Source organism: Vidua macroura, chromosome 4, assembly GCF_024509145.1.
Source record: "Vidua macroura isolate BioBank_ID:100142 chromosome 4, ASM2450914v1, whole genome shotgun sequence".
Taxonomy (NCBI): domain Eukaryota; kingdom Metazoa; phylum Chordata; class Aves; order Passeriformes; family Viduidae; genus Vidua; species Vidua macroura.
The window spans coordinates 51,160,567-51,178,046 of NC_071574.1; the positions used below are offsets into that span (position 1 = coordinate 51,160,567).

General features: G+C 36.0%; 1 protein-coding gene across 1 annotated transcript in view; it reads right to left on the reverse strand.

Annotated features, from left to right (window-relative positions):
- Positions 1-17,480, reverse strand: part of WDR19 (WD repeat domain 19) — a 37,085-nt gene that overhangs the window by 18,186 nt on the left and 1,419 nt on the right. The window contains exons 3-22 of the mRNA XM_053975300.1: positions 17,032-17,157; positions 15,519-15,634; positions 14,827-14,942; positions 14,416-14,496; positions 13,950-14,062; positions 12,530-12,703; positions 11,255-11,325; positions 9,954-10,126; positions 9,743-9,857; positions 8,893-8,999; positions 8,353-8,475; positions 7,502-7,651; positions 6,844-6,991; positions 6,016-6,220; positions 5,282-5,441; positions 4,590-4,700; positions 2,885-2,994; positions 1,742-1,799; positions 1,373-1,519; positions 1,180-1,262 (exon numbers count right to left, since the gene is read on the reverse strand). Of these exons, the coding sequence (XP_053831275.1) occupies positions 1,180-1,262; positions 1,373-1,519; positions 1,742-1,799; positions 2,885-2,994; positions 4,590-4,700; positions 5,282-5,441; positions 6,016-6,220; positions 6,844-6,991; positions 7,502-7,651; positions 8,353-8,475; positions 8,893-8,999; positions 9,743-9,857; positions 9,954-10,126; positions 11,255-11,325; positions 12,530-12,703; positions 13,950-14,062; positions 14,416-14,496; positions 14,827-14,942; positions 15,519-15,634; positions 17,032-17,144 (2,474 nt within the window). The 5' untranslated portion in view covers positions 17,145-17,157. The remainder of the gene's footprint in view (positions 1-1,179; positions 1,263-1,372; positions 1,520-1,741; positions 1,800-2,884; positions 2,995-4,589; positions 4,701-5,281; positions 5,442-6,015; positions 6,221-6,843; positions 6,992-7,501; positions 7,652-8,352; positions 8,476-8,892; positions 9,000-9,742; positions 9,858-9,953; positions 10,127-11,254; positions 11,326-12,529; positions 12,704-13,949; positions 14,063-14,415; positions 14,497-14,826; positions 14,943-15,518; positions 15,635-17,031; positions 17,158-17,480) is intronic.

The window sequence follows — 17,480 nt, forward strand, 5'->3', positions numbered from 1 at the left end:
TGAAAATGAGTCTGATAGAAGAAACTGAACATAATGGATAAACTTTGAAGTAATTTCAATGTTTTCAAGAAGTTGCACTTTGTAAGAACTGGAAATCACAGATAGCTTTATGAGCATAAAGGCTTGAAGACAGTCTCTTCTCTTTTTTTAAGTCTGAGGTGTACAAGCATAAGAAGTGCCAGACCAACAATTTTTACCTCAGGTGTTCTTGGATTAATCAACAGAAGAAGCACAGCATTAAAACTGCAACCTGAAAGTTGCAGTTAAAAAAACCAGCAGTTAAAAAAACCAGCAAGCTAAGCAATGGGCCTTTCAGGACAAAGGATATGAAAGACTCAACAGAGGATGACCTTAAATCTCGTCACTCTGACTAAAGATGGGCACTCTTCAAACTGAACCTCCTTCTACAAGAGTAAACAAAGCTTGTACCTCCCACTTCCCAAATCAAGGTTATTATGAAATGCAAGGTATTCCCCTTAACCAAGTGCTCTCCTGGCTCATTTTGATTCTTTGATGGAATAAAATTTTCATTTTTCAAATAAATGCACATAATATTCCAACCTAATCTTTAGAGCACTCATATGAAAGAGGTCTTACTGAACTGTCTGATCAGTTCCTAATGTAGGAAGGAGTCCATAAAAAGTAATTAGGCCAGAACTGAGCCCTTAAATCTCTCAGAAAATTGGACTTTTCAAATGGAGACTTCACAATAATCAAATTAACTTAAAAAAAGAAAATTATGATACTGGCTACTCTTGAATCATTTCCAACTGTTCAAATACTCAGTCTCAGCTATGCATGTTATAAACATGCATTTCTTAGTTATAAAACTAAGAAATCTAATTAATTACACAGTAACTACACAAATATAATTACTATGCTCAGTGTCCACTAAATTCAGTGTGGATGTGTGCATATGCACACACCCACAAAGGACTTAAAACTGCAGGAAACTTTAAACCTAACACACAAAAAAAGGATAAAAAAAATTTCCCATTTACAGTAAGACTATTAAAACAATATACATTTCTGAGAGAATCTTTAAACTTTAATTTGGAACAATAAAATCAATGAAACATAGTTAATGAGGCATTTGTGCTATTCAAAGAATCAATCTTTTCCAAAGAGTACCCCAGAAAATCCTCTGAAATATAACATTTCCCTGAAACCTGTACTTACCAGTTTTTACACCGGATGTATACTGATGCTGCCTTGTCATAATATTGTCCCTTTTCATACAGCTGAGCAGCTTCTGAAAATTGCTACAAATTGGAACCATTAAAATATAATTTCTAAATTAAGATCATTAATTAATTACTAACCTAGTGAAATCACATATTCAGCCTTAACTTATATTAACTCCCTTGAGTACCTTCATATTCTCCAGAATAGCTCCACAGTCTCTTTTCAGTAACCTGCTGGGATGTTTAATGGCCTGGTTTACCCCTCGACGGACATCTCCCATTCGAATGGACATCTGAGCCACTCCAGCAAGGCAAACTTCATCATGTTCCTGGTACTGGCAGTCAAATGAAAAGCAGTAACTATAGATTACACATTAGAAACACCAGGCCACAAAAGTGACAGTAATCAACCATTGAAACAAACTAACAAAATATTACAGCCTTAATAACATTTAATTTAGAGGTGAATTTAAAAACTAGAATTCAAATGAGTTTGAACATGACAACTTGATGTATATTGTGACAGTACAATGCTATCATTACTAAAAAGGAATTACCTTATTGTTTCCAGTGATTCCCTTCTCATAATGTGCCAAAGCATTAACATAATCACCCCTAAAAGAAAACTGGAAGTTATACAAATATTTTTAATAGGAAGAGATGTTTGCCTTCCTACCACTTTATGCATGCATTGTGATGTATCTGTCTTGATTTAGATGTAATGACTGGATAGAAGGTTGTGAGGTATGTGAGAGATGGACAGTTACACAGAATGTCACAGCACTTCTTATGGACTTGATCAAGCTCTTAGTCAAAGAGGCAATTCCATCTCTCAATTCTGTTGGATGGAGACCAATAAACCCCCCTTGAAAGGCAAATAATCTATCTGCAAAATACATCTCAGTGGTCTCAGCCCTATTCCAGATTTTTCTGGAAGACAAATTAAGCTAATCTTTGAAATCATTTAGAATTTTTGCAACACAAAATCAAAGGCATTTTTTTCTGGAGTATATTCAGAACTCAAGTTCCATGTGGTTGCATTGCTTCAACTGTGTCCATTCCTTCCTTTCTGTGACCAGCAAGTGTCCTCTCACAATGCTAGGTGTACTGCCAGGAGAAAGGAGTTGTCTACAAACTATTAATAGGCAAGTTTTTCCTTTTGACTTAGATATTAAACAGACTAGGTTTTATCTGGGAAGAATTAACTATTAAGGAGGCTTTAAAATCATGACAAATGGTTAATACCTTCTGTCTTTCAGGGATTGGCAGCCTTGAAATTTGACACACCTCTACCTAAATGATTTAAGAAAATAAAGGCTTATAGATATTTTAACAAAGACAGGCAAAAGACATGGCTTTCATCCAATGTAAGAAGTGTTAAATGATTTGGACTTTCTCTGTTTTCCAAGCACTTGCCTGCACCAAAGTATTTATTTAGCAGATGATATTATATAGTGGACCTACCAGTGGCAAAGAACCTACATATACCAGAATTAGTCAAAAGGAACTATGATTTACTAACATGTCTCTAGCATGAAAGATGCCTTGCAAAACTCCTCTTCCTCATACTAGAACTGCAAGACGACACTGAATCCTCTCTTAGTAATGCAGTCATCTGAAATATCTCAGTTCTTTGTTATTCTATTGAGCTTGAGTATTGGTTTACTATTCTTATACTACAACCTTACAGGAGAACTTACATGAATTCAAGCTGCACTGCATATTCCTTTGATATGAAAGGGATTTGGTCCGGGGCCAGATGCTTAGCCAGCTGAAGTGCTTTGTCCCAGTGCTGCAAGTCTTTTCGCATCTATTAACGAAGAACAGTAACATTTTCTGATGCAAGTATCAAATTTGGACTTTATTCTGAGCTTTAAATTATTCTAATAAATTATACAAATATTGAGTTTATATTCTAGAAAGATTCAGACAATTTGAGAGATGTTCATCCTGAAGGAAGGTCTGTTAGGTTGACCCTGGAAATGAGAGGCCTGTCACTCACTTCAGTGCCTGGTAAAATTATGGAAAAGATTATTCTGGGAGTTATTGAAAAACACTTCAAGGACAATGCAGTCATTGGTCACAGCCAGTATAATTTCATGAGAGCAAAGTCCTGCTGACAAACTTAATTTCCTTTTATTATAAGGTAACCCACCTAGCTGATCAAGGACAGTCAATTGATGTAATATTTTTGGATTTCAGTAAAGCTTTGAATGTGGTCTCTTAGAGTATGTAAAATGTCCAGCCCACAGCTGAATAAACACATCAGCGGATAGGTGAGCAACTGGGTCACGAGTTAGGCACAGAGGGTTATAGTAAATGGGGTGACATCAGACTGGGGACCTGTCAGTAGTGGGGTTCCACAGGGCTCCATCCTCGGTCCTGTGCTCTTCAACATCTTCATTAATGACTTGGACACAGGACCTAATGGTATAATAAATAAATTTGCTGATAATACTAAATTGGAAGGAGCTCTTGACTCCCTCAAAGGCAGGGAGGCCCTGTAGAGAAACCTTGCCAAATTAGAGGACTGGGCAATCACCAACTGAATGAAGTTTAACAAGGGGTAGTGCTGGACTCTGCACCTGGATGTACAGACAGACTGGGGAATGAGATGCTGGAAAGCTGTGCCATGGAAAGGGACCTGGGGGTCCTGGTCCATGGTAAGTTGAACATGAGCCAGCAGTGCCCTGGCAGCCAGCAGGGACAACTCTGTCCTGGGTGCACCAGGCACAGCATCACCAGCCGGGCAAGGGAGGGGATTGTCCTGCTCTGCTCTGCGCTGGTACAATCTCATCCTGAATATTGTGTGCAGTTTTGGGCATCACAGTATAAGAAGGAAATAGAGCTATTAGAGAGTGTCCAAAGGTGGCCAACAAAGATGGTGAAGGGCCTTGAGGAGAAGCTGTATGAGAAGTGGCTGAGGTCACTTGGTCTGTTCAGCCTGGAGGATACTGGGGAAACCTTGTCACAGTCCACAGCTCCCTTGTGAGGTGAAGACAAGGGGCAGACACTGATCTCTTCTTGTGGTGCCCATGTACAGGACCCAAGGGAACCACCTGAAGCTGTTTTACATTGGATATCATTCAAGAAAAGGTTTTTCACCCAGAGAGTGGTTGGGCACTGGAACAGGCTCCCCAGGGCAGCAGTCACAGCACCAAGCCTGACAGAGTTCCAGAAGCATTTGCACAATGCTCTCAGGCACACAATGTGACCCTTGGGGTTGTCCTGTGCAGGGCCAGGAGTTGGACTCAATGATCCCTTCTAATTCAGGATAGTTTATGATTCTAGTCACAAAATGGCAAGATCAAAACCATAAAAGGACAAAATTATCAGAAGGTAAAATATTCTAGCATTAACCTCAAAACAAAACCAGCAGAAAATATATCCATCTTAAATGAATACCTCAAGAGCAGCAATAGGACAGGAGGATGCCAGATACAAATCTTGAGCCAGATTAAAATCACTAGTAAACATTGCAAGATGTCCTGCTAAAAGATTGTGGTCTTCTATTCCCTGCAGAAAGACATAACAGGTGCAGAAGTAGTCCAAAAGAAAATAAATACTGTATAAATAACATAATCTTGTAAGAAAAATAAAGCAAAATAGAAAAACTAAATATCCTTACATTTTACAATGATGTGTATTGGATTCTACAAACCAGAAAAAGCCCTCATGTGCCACTACAGCTAATACAGTCTAAAACCAGCAATTTGCAGAAGTATAATTTTAAGCTGCTATTTCACTTTTAGATGAATAGACACAATCTGGTTTTATTTTGGATTTTTTAAAATAGCAGTCTTCAACATATTCTCAAAAATAACAAAAGGAAATAAGAGCCTCCCAATGCCTGAGACATTAATATATTCTGCTGTTCTCAAAAAAATGCAGAAAGAAATACTGCACAGTCACTTCAAGAGAAAACCAAGCAAACAGTCTGTAGTTTGGGCACTTTATCCTCTACATCCCTAGAAAGCAACTCAACGTCTATTTGAACAAAATCAACCCCTTCCCCCCACAAAGAAACCCCAAGAATTCAGCAATTCTTAAAGAGGAATTAAATTACCATATTTCCTAGGTAAGACTTTATATTTTACCTTTACTTGCTCTAGTGACATCACCATCCCAGCATTACCAGATGTTCGATAAACACGTATTGCAAAATCCACCTCCATATGATGTAAGCAAGCTTTGGCCAGCTCATTCCAACAAGACTGGTCATTCAGAAGTCTGCAAACCTCCCATGCTTCAGAAAACCTACAGAAGGTAAAACACATTTACAACTATTTGAAATTTAGGTATTACTCATACTCAAAACTCCCTCTCAACATTTTTTTTCTCTCTGTTAGAGAAAATATAAAAACATTTACTTCTAAGTCATGGAGAGAGAGATGTATCAGGAAGAATGGAAAAATACAAATGTGTACCTTACAGTTCTATTTCTCCTGTTTCTACCACACTTTTTCAGTAAACCATCTGCTTTCCCTACTTTGGCATTCTTTCCATTATACTGATTTTGCATTGCTTCATTACAGTGGGAGGAGAGTACAACAGAAGCACCCTCAGCCAGTTTTGGAGGAGCCATTGTCACAAAACTCCAAATAAGCCTTGAAAAAAATTACTTTAGACTTTTATTTGACAGTGAAAGAAACCCCAAGCCATCACTGGGTCATTTACTTTGCTTGGTCTGCCTGGAGAGCTATGTGAACTTACAGATCAATCTGATTTATCAAAGTTCAGCAGGACAGTTTAAAATCACCAGGATATGCTATATTGAACTATAAGCACAGAAGAAAACAATTTATACAATATAATTAAAATGCAGATGTACCTTTTCAACATTAGAGTCTGAGTAAGCATTTGTCTCAGCATATCGGGTCCAAAGTCTTTCAAATTGCCAAGGAAACTGTGAGTACTTAAATAGATACTGTTTGTTTTCCCACTTGGAGTCTGACAAGTTAATTCTCCATTATACAACAACAAAGGTTTATGGGAATAGGGGACTTCTGTGCCACCTGCCAAAATAATCCTTGATCCTAGATTCAAAGATCAGGAAGAAAAAAAAGATGTCTCGTAAAAATCCCTACATGGTAAAAAGTATAGCAAGCAGCTGAAAACATGTATATTTGCAGGACATTAATTCAGGGTCTGTAATTCTGGCAGTCAGCAGCAACTACACAAGCACACATCTTTCAGTAAATATACAGAATGTAAAGCTTCTAAACCAGTAAGGTCCTTTTCCAAATGTTGGTAGGTAAATTTCAATGTTTCTCTTTTGCAAATATAGAAATGGCTATGTTTACAACTTTAACACTTTCAATGAATACAAGTTTTGTGACCTTGATGCAAGTTTTCTCACCCTGATCCTGAGATTTTTCTCATGAATGCTTCAAAATACAATTGAAATGTGTAACTTTCAGATGAAATATTATAATAGCAAGAAGCTGATGGAGTTGAGACCAAAATGCCTTGAAGCCTTACAGAAGAACCTGCAAAGTAACTAGTTTTCTATACATAAGTTGCACTTCAAATCTTCTGTAGTACTATTTATTTCTATATGTATTTTATTTAAGACAAATGAAGATGCAGAACATGCTTCACTTTATTAACTAAAATAGTATAATCTTCAAGAATAATATTTTTAAAGAGCTTATGGTACCTTGAATGGCATCCTTATGAAAAACATAAGTGTATACTTTATCATCATCAAAAGCAACAAAAACACCTTTATCCATTGGCCAGTTTTCCCACAGGATTCCTTTAATGGTTGGTGAAAAGTCTGGAATCTCAAATACTCTATCATTTACCTAAATATAATACAAAAGTAAAATTACTACTGAGTGACTAAGGCAAGAAACAAAATATTCATCCCAGCTATGATTAAAAATTTTAAAAATAATATAAATAGTACAGAAATATGAAAACTGTTTTAAGAAAAAGTTTCCTTATAAGCAGTGATTCTGAATAACACAAGAATTTAAATCTGAAGTGGAGAAAATATACATTATATAAATTATATTTACTATTTAAAAAACCAGGTATGGAGAAGGGCAATGAAACTGGGTGAATTATCTGTATTTAAATACACAAACACATACATTTTTGAAAATTACCAATCAGGAACTTAGTATAATGAAATTGTCCTGATCTAGTATGACAGATTTTATTCTTTGCATTATCATTAAATTATCTTCAAGTTTCCTTGACAATTTCTTCTATCACCATACATGCTAGAATGCCAAAATCTTCTTCATTTTCCATTAAAAACACTATATAGTTGAAGAGCCTGCTTGTATTGGTATCCCACACTAACTTACTGGACAATAGACAAAGCCATCACTTTTGTCATCTATGAAAGCCATTCTGGTTCCATTGGGATCTGGAAAAACCTTTCTCACACTGACAGAATGTTGATATTCATTCACATATTGCCAGTCTTCAATGAAGAAATAATGAATAAGTCCAGTCTAATGAGAAATAATAGAAAATGTTAATAATTACATCAGTAAGTGGCAAGCAGGTAATTAATGTGGCTGTAGTGTCTTCCATCTTAGAGTACCAAGTGTTCAAAAAAAGTACTTCCTAGTGGGTTTTTTTGCTTCATTCTCATACCCTGTTTTGGGTAAGACAGGAAAAACTTGTGGGCAACAAAGAAAGGATTTGGGAGGTTTGAGGGGTTTTCTGTTGGTTTTGATCTTTATCTCCCTCTGCTTTGTGGAGACAAGTGTTTACTGTGCAGTTCTCTAAACAAATGTCTGTCTCATTGCTGAGAGAAGCCTAACCTTCAAAAAAAACCCATAAAGTTTGCTTCCAAGGAAGAACCACACATTCTTAAGAAGAGAGGTACCTAACTCAGGGAATAAAAGCAATCAAACTGATTTTGATTAAAGGTATATTTAAAAAAAATGTGGCTTTTGACATCAGTGGTAGTACATGCACACATCAAATTGATCAGTTGCAAATTTAGTACTTCAAATTTACGAGTACCAGTTTAGGTACTGAGGAGGTGGGAAAGGCCTCATCTGCTACAAAATCACTCAAGTCATTAAACCAGTTATTCAACCAGAGGTAGTGGTTCTGCCTTTCCTCTGGAAGGTCAATACATCAGTTGATGTCACACAGAAATATATTCCACCTAAAAAGATCTTTTAAAAGAAGTAATACTCACATCTGTACCATATATGAGGAAGTCACTAGTTAAGGCATGGCACAAAATTCTGTATTTATCATCATCTGCTGGGAAAAGTCGAGTTTCTCGTTCTTCCTGAGCACCCAAACCTTCACTTTCTATCTAAATATAAATAACAGAACGAACTGAAAATCTCCACTGTTAACAACAGGGTATCATAGTGTTGCTTGTATCAAACTGTAAGAAAATTAGATGAAAAGAACTTGCATGTGCATCCCTTAAGAACCTAGCATCTATTTCTGTCACATTATCAGAGATCTTTAAAATAAAACTTGTTAAATAGCTGACAAGAAAATGTTGCTCTTCACCTGTTCTAATCTAGGTTGTATTTCTAAGTCTACAGAAACTCAGCTCTATATTTTACTTAGCCAGCAAAACTATTCTGAAGAATGTGTAATTTTTACCTCCATTAACTGAGTATCATTCCATTTTAGTTGATTTTTAATATTACATTAACTTGCTCAGCTTATATCAACTCATTAGTTCAACACTGGCAATCCAAACTGACAGAGCTCTTACCATATGCAGCTGGACTTTACCCTCAAAGAGAGCAGCAGCATAATCAGAATTAAGGTGCATACTTGCTACTGTCCCCAGGTACTCCACATCTTTAAGCTTTTTTACATCTAAAGGATTCAAACAGAAAAGATAAGGTAAAAATATCTTGGTTTTGTACAGGTCTTCACTTATCTAAACTTGCAGCTGAGTAAGCAGATGTGAAAATCTCACAACTAAGCAGAGAGGGGACAAGGCACACATAAAGAGACTTTCTTCTTAGCAGTCAGAGAACTGGTTAGAAACTACAAGAGAAACTCTTTTCCTATGCAATTCTGACAAGTATTGTTACAGTTTTACTTAATTTATTCTCACTGAAAAAAAGGGATGCTTAGAAAAACATGAAAGTTTGAAATCCACCATCTAAAATTTGGACACAGCATAACCAAATTTTCCTTATCCTATACAAACAACATGAAGATCTGCCAAACTGAAAATTTAAACTCTCTGATCAGAGTTCCTAGGTACTTTGCCAAACTTAGTACTTTAAGACACAGATACATAATGTCTCAAAAGCCTGAACTCCTTCACTGATTAACAAGATGATGTGAAAACAACAAGTAAGCAACAGTCTACATTTCACTACCAACACCTCAAATCTCAAATGAGAAGTTTTAATTCTGTTATTTACAATGCCTTGCCATAACTGCTTCAGCCTGCGAAAATTATTATCCCATCCTAGCAGGACCATTGGCAATTCAAGTTTTTATTGTATAACGTAGAATGTCCAGAACTGCTAAACACAATACTAAATTAATAAAATAAAATATTAGTTTAGCTGCATTAGTTTTAAGAGAACTAAATTTATGCTTACTATTCTCTCCAAGTGCATAAAACCAAGCCCGATTGTTCATTCCTACAGCCAAATGATAAGCACCAATAGCGACAAAACTGGGTTCTACTTCAACAGAGACTGTGACTGGTAGCTCCTGTAAGAAAACAAACAAAATAATACAATTTTCATCCACTTTAATACTTACTTTAATTACATCTACATGAAGTTTAAAAGGAAGAGGTTATCATACGCTTTCCACATGATTTGCTATGGTGACTTCAAGCAGAGAAGTGAGGTATGCAATCCGTGTACTGCAAGCATCTCCAAGGATTGGAAGCTTTGTCAAGAAAACATGGAGGGATCCTCTTCGTGTAGATACTGCCAACAGCTGTCCATCATCTGTCCAAGCCATTTGATCTACACCTAAAATATTCACAAGTTTTTGTAAAAATAATATAGTTCCTTCTTTAACTACTGTAATCAACAAGCAATTATTTTGCTCTAAACTGTGAAAATTGTAGGAATTAATATCTATAATATTATAATATTATAGAATATTATAATATAACTAAAGCTAACCAATTAATACAATTCCAAGATCAATTAGAATCACTCAACTCAAACACATAATTAACTAATATAGTGTTTTCCTGAGAGTGAAGACTTCACAGAATCACTGAATTATTTGAGCTGGAAGGGACCATAAAGGCCATCTAGGTGCAACCCACCTTCCATTAGACAGGATTACAGATCTGTTACAAAACTGATTAACACCCTTCCTCTTTTCAACACTGAAAAGCATATTCAGTTCAGGCAGCACATTCAAAGTGATCCATAATACTGGAAGCAGCTGAGCAGAATTCAATCTTATTCTCCTTACTGCCAAATTAGTAAGCACTAAACACAGAACTGGTGTTTGCCACACTCTGACTAATACAAATATGCCAAGGGAGACAGGGAAGTGTTGTGCTGAAACATCCTAAATTTCTTAAAAATAATAAAATTTTAAAAGGAAGGTTCTTAGAAATAAAAATGCTGGAGGCAACCAGCTACTTGACAATAACTGAAGCGTTTACAAACACTACATGAGGAGATAAGGGTGGAAACACACTACATAAGAAAATGGTTTTGTAACACTGTTCTGGAAGCCACAGGCACAAGTCCTGTACATCAGGACAAAACCAGATCAAATATCAATGTTAGAACAAGACATGCTGAAAAGCACCAAAAAAATCATGGAAAGAAGCAGAACCAGTTAAGGGTATTATTGTAATAATCTGAATACATTGTAATACAGATTCAAAACTGCACAACACTAACTGGTCAAATGTTCTGAGAGCTGTACTTCTCTATACTTTGTATTGGTAAAGTATGCACCCATTTTGCTACAGGTTGCCTAATAAATACAAGTTGGAAAAGCAGGAATTTTTGAAAAATTCTATATTTACACAGTTTTTCCTACAGCAGTACTTTTACTCTATGAACAGAGATGCTGTCAAAATTCCAGTTAATTTGTAAAATTTTCTATCCCCGTGGAGAAAGTCAACATACCTTTGTTTTCATCATCCAAGTTTATTATGGCATACATTTCTCTCATATCTGTCAGATCATGGATTTTGATGCTAAAACAAAAATGAAGAGTTAGTCATTCCCACCAATCTAAATTTCAGTCATCATTAACTGGAAGAAACCTAGTCCAATCAAGACAGCCTAATGGAGCAAAAAATAGAACACAAATGCAGAATGTCTTCAATTTCCTAAAAAACAATACATTATTATCCATCACTGTAAATAGTGTATCACTGCATCGCAGTACAAAAATATTTGCTCAGAGAACTAAAATTTGAGGAAAAGGCACAAATCCAATTTGAAAGAATTGAGGGTTAGGGAACATAGACTGTTATTCCCTTTTGATCTGTTACAGCATTTTAGTTTTAAAAGACATTACTGATGGAGACACAGGGCTTGAAACACGGAGGCAAAAAATACTTTAAATCCTGCTGCATATAAAAGGGACAGAGTGAGAGTTTACTTATGCTGTCATGTCACTCAATGCAAGTTAAACCACTCCTTGAAGAAATAATCCTTATTGTACAGTAGCTCAAGTGCTTGAAGTTGCACTATGTTTTGCTCACAGTTATATCACTCTTGATGTGCAAGTGTCATCAATCAGCAGTTCGTCCTACACAGAGCTGAGGACAGAGAGAACAGTTTGACTCGTACTGTGACAGAAGTCCTCTTTTGCTGAAGAATTCAGATATCACAGAATCAGAGATTAGCAGATGAGGAGCTAAAGGAGCTGTTCTATCATATGCACAAAACATTTTGGGAAAACTCCAGTGTATTTAATTATTTGTTTCCTTAATTGCTCACACTTTTCAACTTTTATCTAGACTGCAGGTAAGACCAAACACCAGAGTGGAGGATATCAGGTATCAACATACTCAGTGCAGATTTAAATTAATTTTTCTCGTGTTGTTAAGCAGATGTTTATGTTCAATCAATAAATCTCAGTAAAGAAGTTTGGACTTTCTTCTTGCCAAGCAACATAACAGAAAAAGAATGATTAAAATGGAAAAATACATACTGAAGTTTACTTCTTTTTTGTTTACAATTAATGATATTAATTACAGTTGCAGAGATTTTTGTCAATAATAGCTTCTCCTAACTCAAGGCAGAGCAGCAGTTCCATAGAGCAATTAATCTTACCTTTTTAAAATTCATTTCTTAGGGAGCCTTGAAGCCTTAGGAATCATAGTGTGAATGCCCAGTAGCTCCAGTCCTGAGAGATTAATTCTATTCTTTATATATAAAACTACCACTTACCAATTGTCTCCACATGATGCAGCTTTGTTTAATGACTGTGATATAGCAATGCTGCTTAGATTATCCTTATGATTATGAGCTTGAAAGACCTCTTGTCCTATTTCACGAATGTGTGTAGAAATGACTACAAAACACCCTTGTGAGAAACCGATCATAATATAGCCATCACCATACCTGTTACAAAAAAACACCAGTTTAGAAAAGAGATCTATTAATGCAATATGCAAAAAGCATTTTCTTTCAGACTGCTGGGGTACAGTCAATGCCTCCCAGTAAAAGAAAAAATAAATTATGGGAATTTATATATATCATGTTGAACCTTATAATATAAAATAGGTTAAGGTCCCTAAAGGACAGAATCTTGCCTGTGCCCAGATGCCTTGTAAGTCATCTCTATTTGCTCCTGTTTTCTATCATGACACTTTATTTTCAGCAAGCTGCACACCTGGCAGTGATGCCAGGAGAAAGATTTCTGGTACCCTCATTGAAATAAGCATACAAGAAGATGGCAACTTTCATTTCAAGGTTCTGGCCTATGTGGTCCTATCCAAGCCATGTCAAAATAATAATGCCACTCACTGTGCCCTTAAGGGCACTGCAAACACAGTGGAAGTACAAAAGCAACAAATTGGTGAATATTCTGTTTACTTTTCATAGTATCAAGTAGAAATAATAAGGTTAAGGCACAAATAGTTACAGCATGTAAACATGAATTCAAACAATATCTCATTAGCTCAATTGGAAGAAAAATCACTGCAAGGGAAACAGCCCAGGTAACACTTTTTACACATGGTCATAAACTAAGAAGCATATAGCTTCAGGTTTTTTTAGAACTGTATGTAAAAGGATGTCAATTCCATGTTGACTGAACAAGCATTAAAAGACAAGCTGTAATGATTCAAAGATACAGAAATAGTACAACTACTTTTTTGGTACAGATCTGAAACTTCTAGCTTAGGTTTTCTAATAGGAACATTACCAATGGTATTGCACAATAAGAAGGCTAAAAGAACTTTGCACAGCTTTGCAAACCAACAAACTAGCTGAAGGACACAACTCCATCCCCAGTTCTTCCATCAGTTACTCATCCACATAGAAAACACCCCATAAACCCATCAGTTTAATCTTCTGTCAAGATCGCAACATATTTTTGTTTAAAGCTGAGCATACCAACAGTGATTCTGTTGGAAGATACAGTGATATGCTGGAAGAGAGAGCCATTGAATCATCAAATAGAACAGTTAAAAAATGTAGACTACCTTGTGTTCAGAAAAGAATTACTGCAAAGTCTACAATACAGTCAAGAAAAATCCACTCTGAGCATGGGATAGATGAATTTATTTCCAGCATTTATCAGAAGTACTTGGAAAATATTCAAATTCTTAATATTAGAATAATTAATTAAGAAAGTTCTGCTCACCATTTGTAGCTTACAATATTGCCATAAGGCTGCTGAAATTTCAGATCAATTGGGTTATCAGGATCATTCAAATTAAAAAGGAAGAGAGTCTTCTTGCCAACCACTACACTGACCTGTCAAAGAATGAAAAGAAAAATTAACATGACAAGAATGGCATAACTTTAAAGTAAGGCCCTATATTTTCACTAAAAGATGAGATCAAGGAAATTGAGTAATCCTTAAGAATCCCATGGATCTGAATTCTGAATCTTCATCAACAGTAGAAGAGATTTTCGGGACATTTCCCTTCATGAGCCAGTGGTTCACAAATCTAAATGCAAGCTCAGCAGAACACACATCTCAAATTCAAGACCTTCTCCTACAGAAGTCAGCTCCATTTCCTCAGAAGAAAAGGCAGCAGCTCACATGGAGTTATCCTGTCAGATTATTCCCACTCAAACTACTGTATTTTGTAGTGACTTCTTACTGTGCTTTCCCTGGTTGGTACTCTTTCATCAGTCTTCATAACTGAGAACTGCATGTCACTGGGATCTGAGCTGATTGAGGTCTGCAGGAAAGAAATGCAGATTGAGAAATCAGTTCATCTAGCCCATACTGATGATAAATAATTGCATTATTCCTGCCACGTATATTTTGCATAAGGACAGAGAGGGAAAGTTACTACTGCATTTAGTACCAAAATCAAGAAAATCATTGGAGAAGACATGACCTCATTTTGGGTCTTAATAACATGTTAGCATGAAATATACTGAAAAAAAAAAAAAAGTTCCTGGTCCTTGAAAGCACAGGGATTCAAAAGGCACAAGCTCCCATAGGTCCCAGCTTTCTCAGAAACCAGGAGTGCATCCTAAAATCCAATGTCCATTATAAATACTACCTGTCTTATAGTATCCCCTTCCTGATTGCTTATAGTAATCATTTTGTCTTCACCTCCTAAAGCAAGGAGGTTTTCAATACTCCAACAGCCACAAGTAATCCTCTTAGTGTGTTTACCTGAAAAAGAAAAAAACCTATACAACACAAATCAAACACAACCACAAAAAAAAAATCTGTGATGGAAATATACACCCTTCAGCCCCTCAAACACAGATTGTCAGAATGTGAAACAACCTGTCAAAGCAAGAACCTTTTTTAAAAAAAATCTGCTCTCAGGTGGAAGTATTTTGACTTGATATGAAACAGCACAGCCCTTGTTCTTCCATTTCTTTGCATCACATTTCTGGGGAATGTCTTAGCCTTTATGCATCCTTAGCCTTTATGCCCAGAGGTATTCTAAGCAGGTAAGAAAGAGTAATTTAGCAAATGAACAACCACATAAATCCTTTGCAAGAAAGGTAACACAAGTCCCCCAGGAGGCAGTAAGGCAGTGTTAGGTATTTGTGTATATATATGTGTGTGTGTATATATATATATATAGATATAACTTAGTATTCTCTAAGTAGAAGGTGCAAGTTGAGTATAAGCACATTTTTTACCTGCATGTTCATATAGAGAACTGGAAAGGAAACTATGTATATTAGCAAAATTCCACTTTCACATGTGCCAGAGTAGTTTCAAACCAGTCCATACCAAGAACAGAAATCTTGCGAGAAGTCTGACGGTTATATATGAGTAAGTTTCCCTTTGTTGTTCCAACAGCAAGTAAAGCTCCAACTCGAGACCATAACAAGAAAGACATTGCATCCCTAAAACAAAGAAAAAATTTACTTTGTATAGTAGAGACTCCTTGCATGTGTTCACATATTAAAACATTTTGCATAATAAATTTTGCATTTGTCTTTCATTTCTATGAGTCATACAGACCAAGGAGAACTTCCAAATTAAGCAAATGTTCTCGACCAATATCAGAATTATCTAAGTATGCAGAAGATAGTAAAAGTAATAAAAACTGTATGAGGTAATGTAAAATGACTTGCACAAATAAAAATGGGTCTGCAAGCATCAAGAGTCTTTGATGGATTCACTGCTAATTTTCCAGTCACTTTTTGTATTGTTTTTTTTTGTATTTCAATAGCTCCATGCATTTAGCCAACTCAAAAGTGAGTAGGTCTGGTTCTAGTCAATGTAATGAAGAAGTTAGAAAGATCTATTTGAACTTGAAGTTTCAGATTGAGCAAGACCCATGTGGTGTCTAATTAAGGCTATACAGATACTATACATCATGTTAAAAAACCAAGAGCCTTTTAAGCAAAAAAAACTATAAACTAGAATTTTTTAATTAGTGCGGTCCCTCCCATCTTTTTAAATTTCACTGTAGGCATGCAATAGAAATTTGAAATATTGACATGTGACATGACTTCCAATATATTTGGTTTGCATATAAGGGTGCTTTTCTAATATCAAAAAGGGAAGGATATCAGAAAAGCCTCATTATCACACTGTTTATGTCTTGGTGCTTATTCTGCTTAAGCAATAACACTGTGACAAAGAAAACAGGACAGGGACTTACATTGATATATAATGTTCTAGCAAGACTGCCTCCAGTAAGCAATTTACCTCCAGTATTAGAGATAAAGATCATGAAGGAACTGCAATTAACTGCAAACTCCATTCTGTTAAGTACCTTCTCTGTTCTTTTTTGCTTGCATACTGGTAAGTTACTCTTCTCCCCACAGTATTTGTTCACACATGAAAATGGTACAATATGGTCTGTCCATTCCCTGAATATAGTATGTGTATAACATACATCTTAACAAACATAGGACAGAGTTGTTTCCACTCTCTTTCCTACAGGAAGAATGTTTATACAGAATGCAAGAGTTTAGTGGAATAGACTCAAAGAAGCCAGAAGTTTAATTGTTAAACCAAGCTTATCTATTAACCCAGTGCTTGATGGTTATGCAGACCCCAGAAGAGTTTAAAGTCTGTGGCCAAATTCAGAAAGGTAAGGTTTTGAACCTTAGATATCTACTTTCATCCTAAATTAGTCTACTTTGTAGCAATTAACTGTAGCATATTATTTTAATTAGTACATATATTATGAGGACTCCAATAAAAAGATGATCTTGAAATATAGCCTCCACATCAACAAGTCACAGCAGTCCAAGGTTTTAAATACCCATGTTAAAAAAAAATTTCTTACCTCATGCCACTATCTACTTGGCTTGTTTTGTTTGTGATTGCATCCCACAGAAATATGGTGCTAGATTTGTCTGTGATTATTGCTAAAGTATCTCCATCCTTATCCCAGTCCATAGCAACACAGTTACTGAGGAAAAGAAAAAAAAATCACTAAGAATGTTAAAATGTATTTGTAAGTGTATAGAGACAGCCAGAACTATGCAACTGAGTCCCTATTTCTCCCTTCTCCTCCCCTGTAAACCCATGACATATTGCAGATTTATCCTAGTTCTATAGCAACCCCACTCTTACTCAAATCTCATTGATGACAGGGGCTGAGAGGGAGGTCATAAAAGACACTGCTACATATGTTCTAGTACTTGAAAGACTGTCACCTTGATTTTCAAGAGACACTGAAAGTCCTCTGCAAGGTTCTGGTTTGTTAAAGGCCATTCAGAGTTGGGATTATTT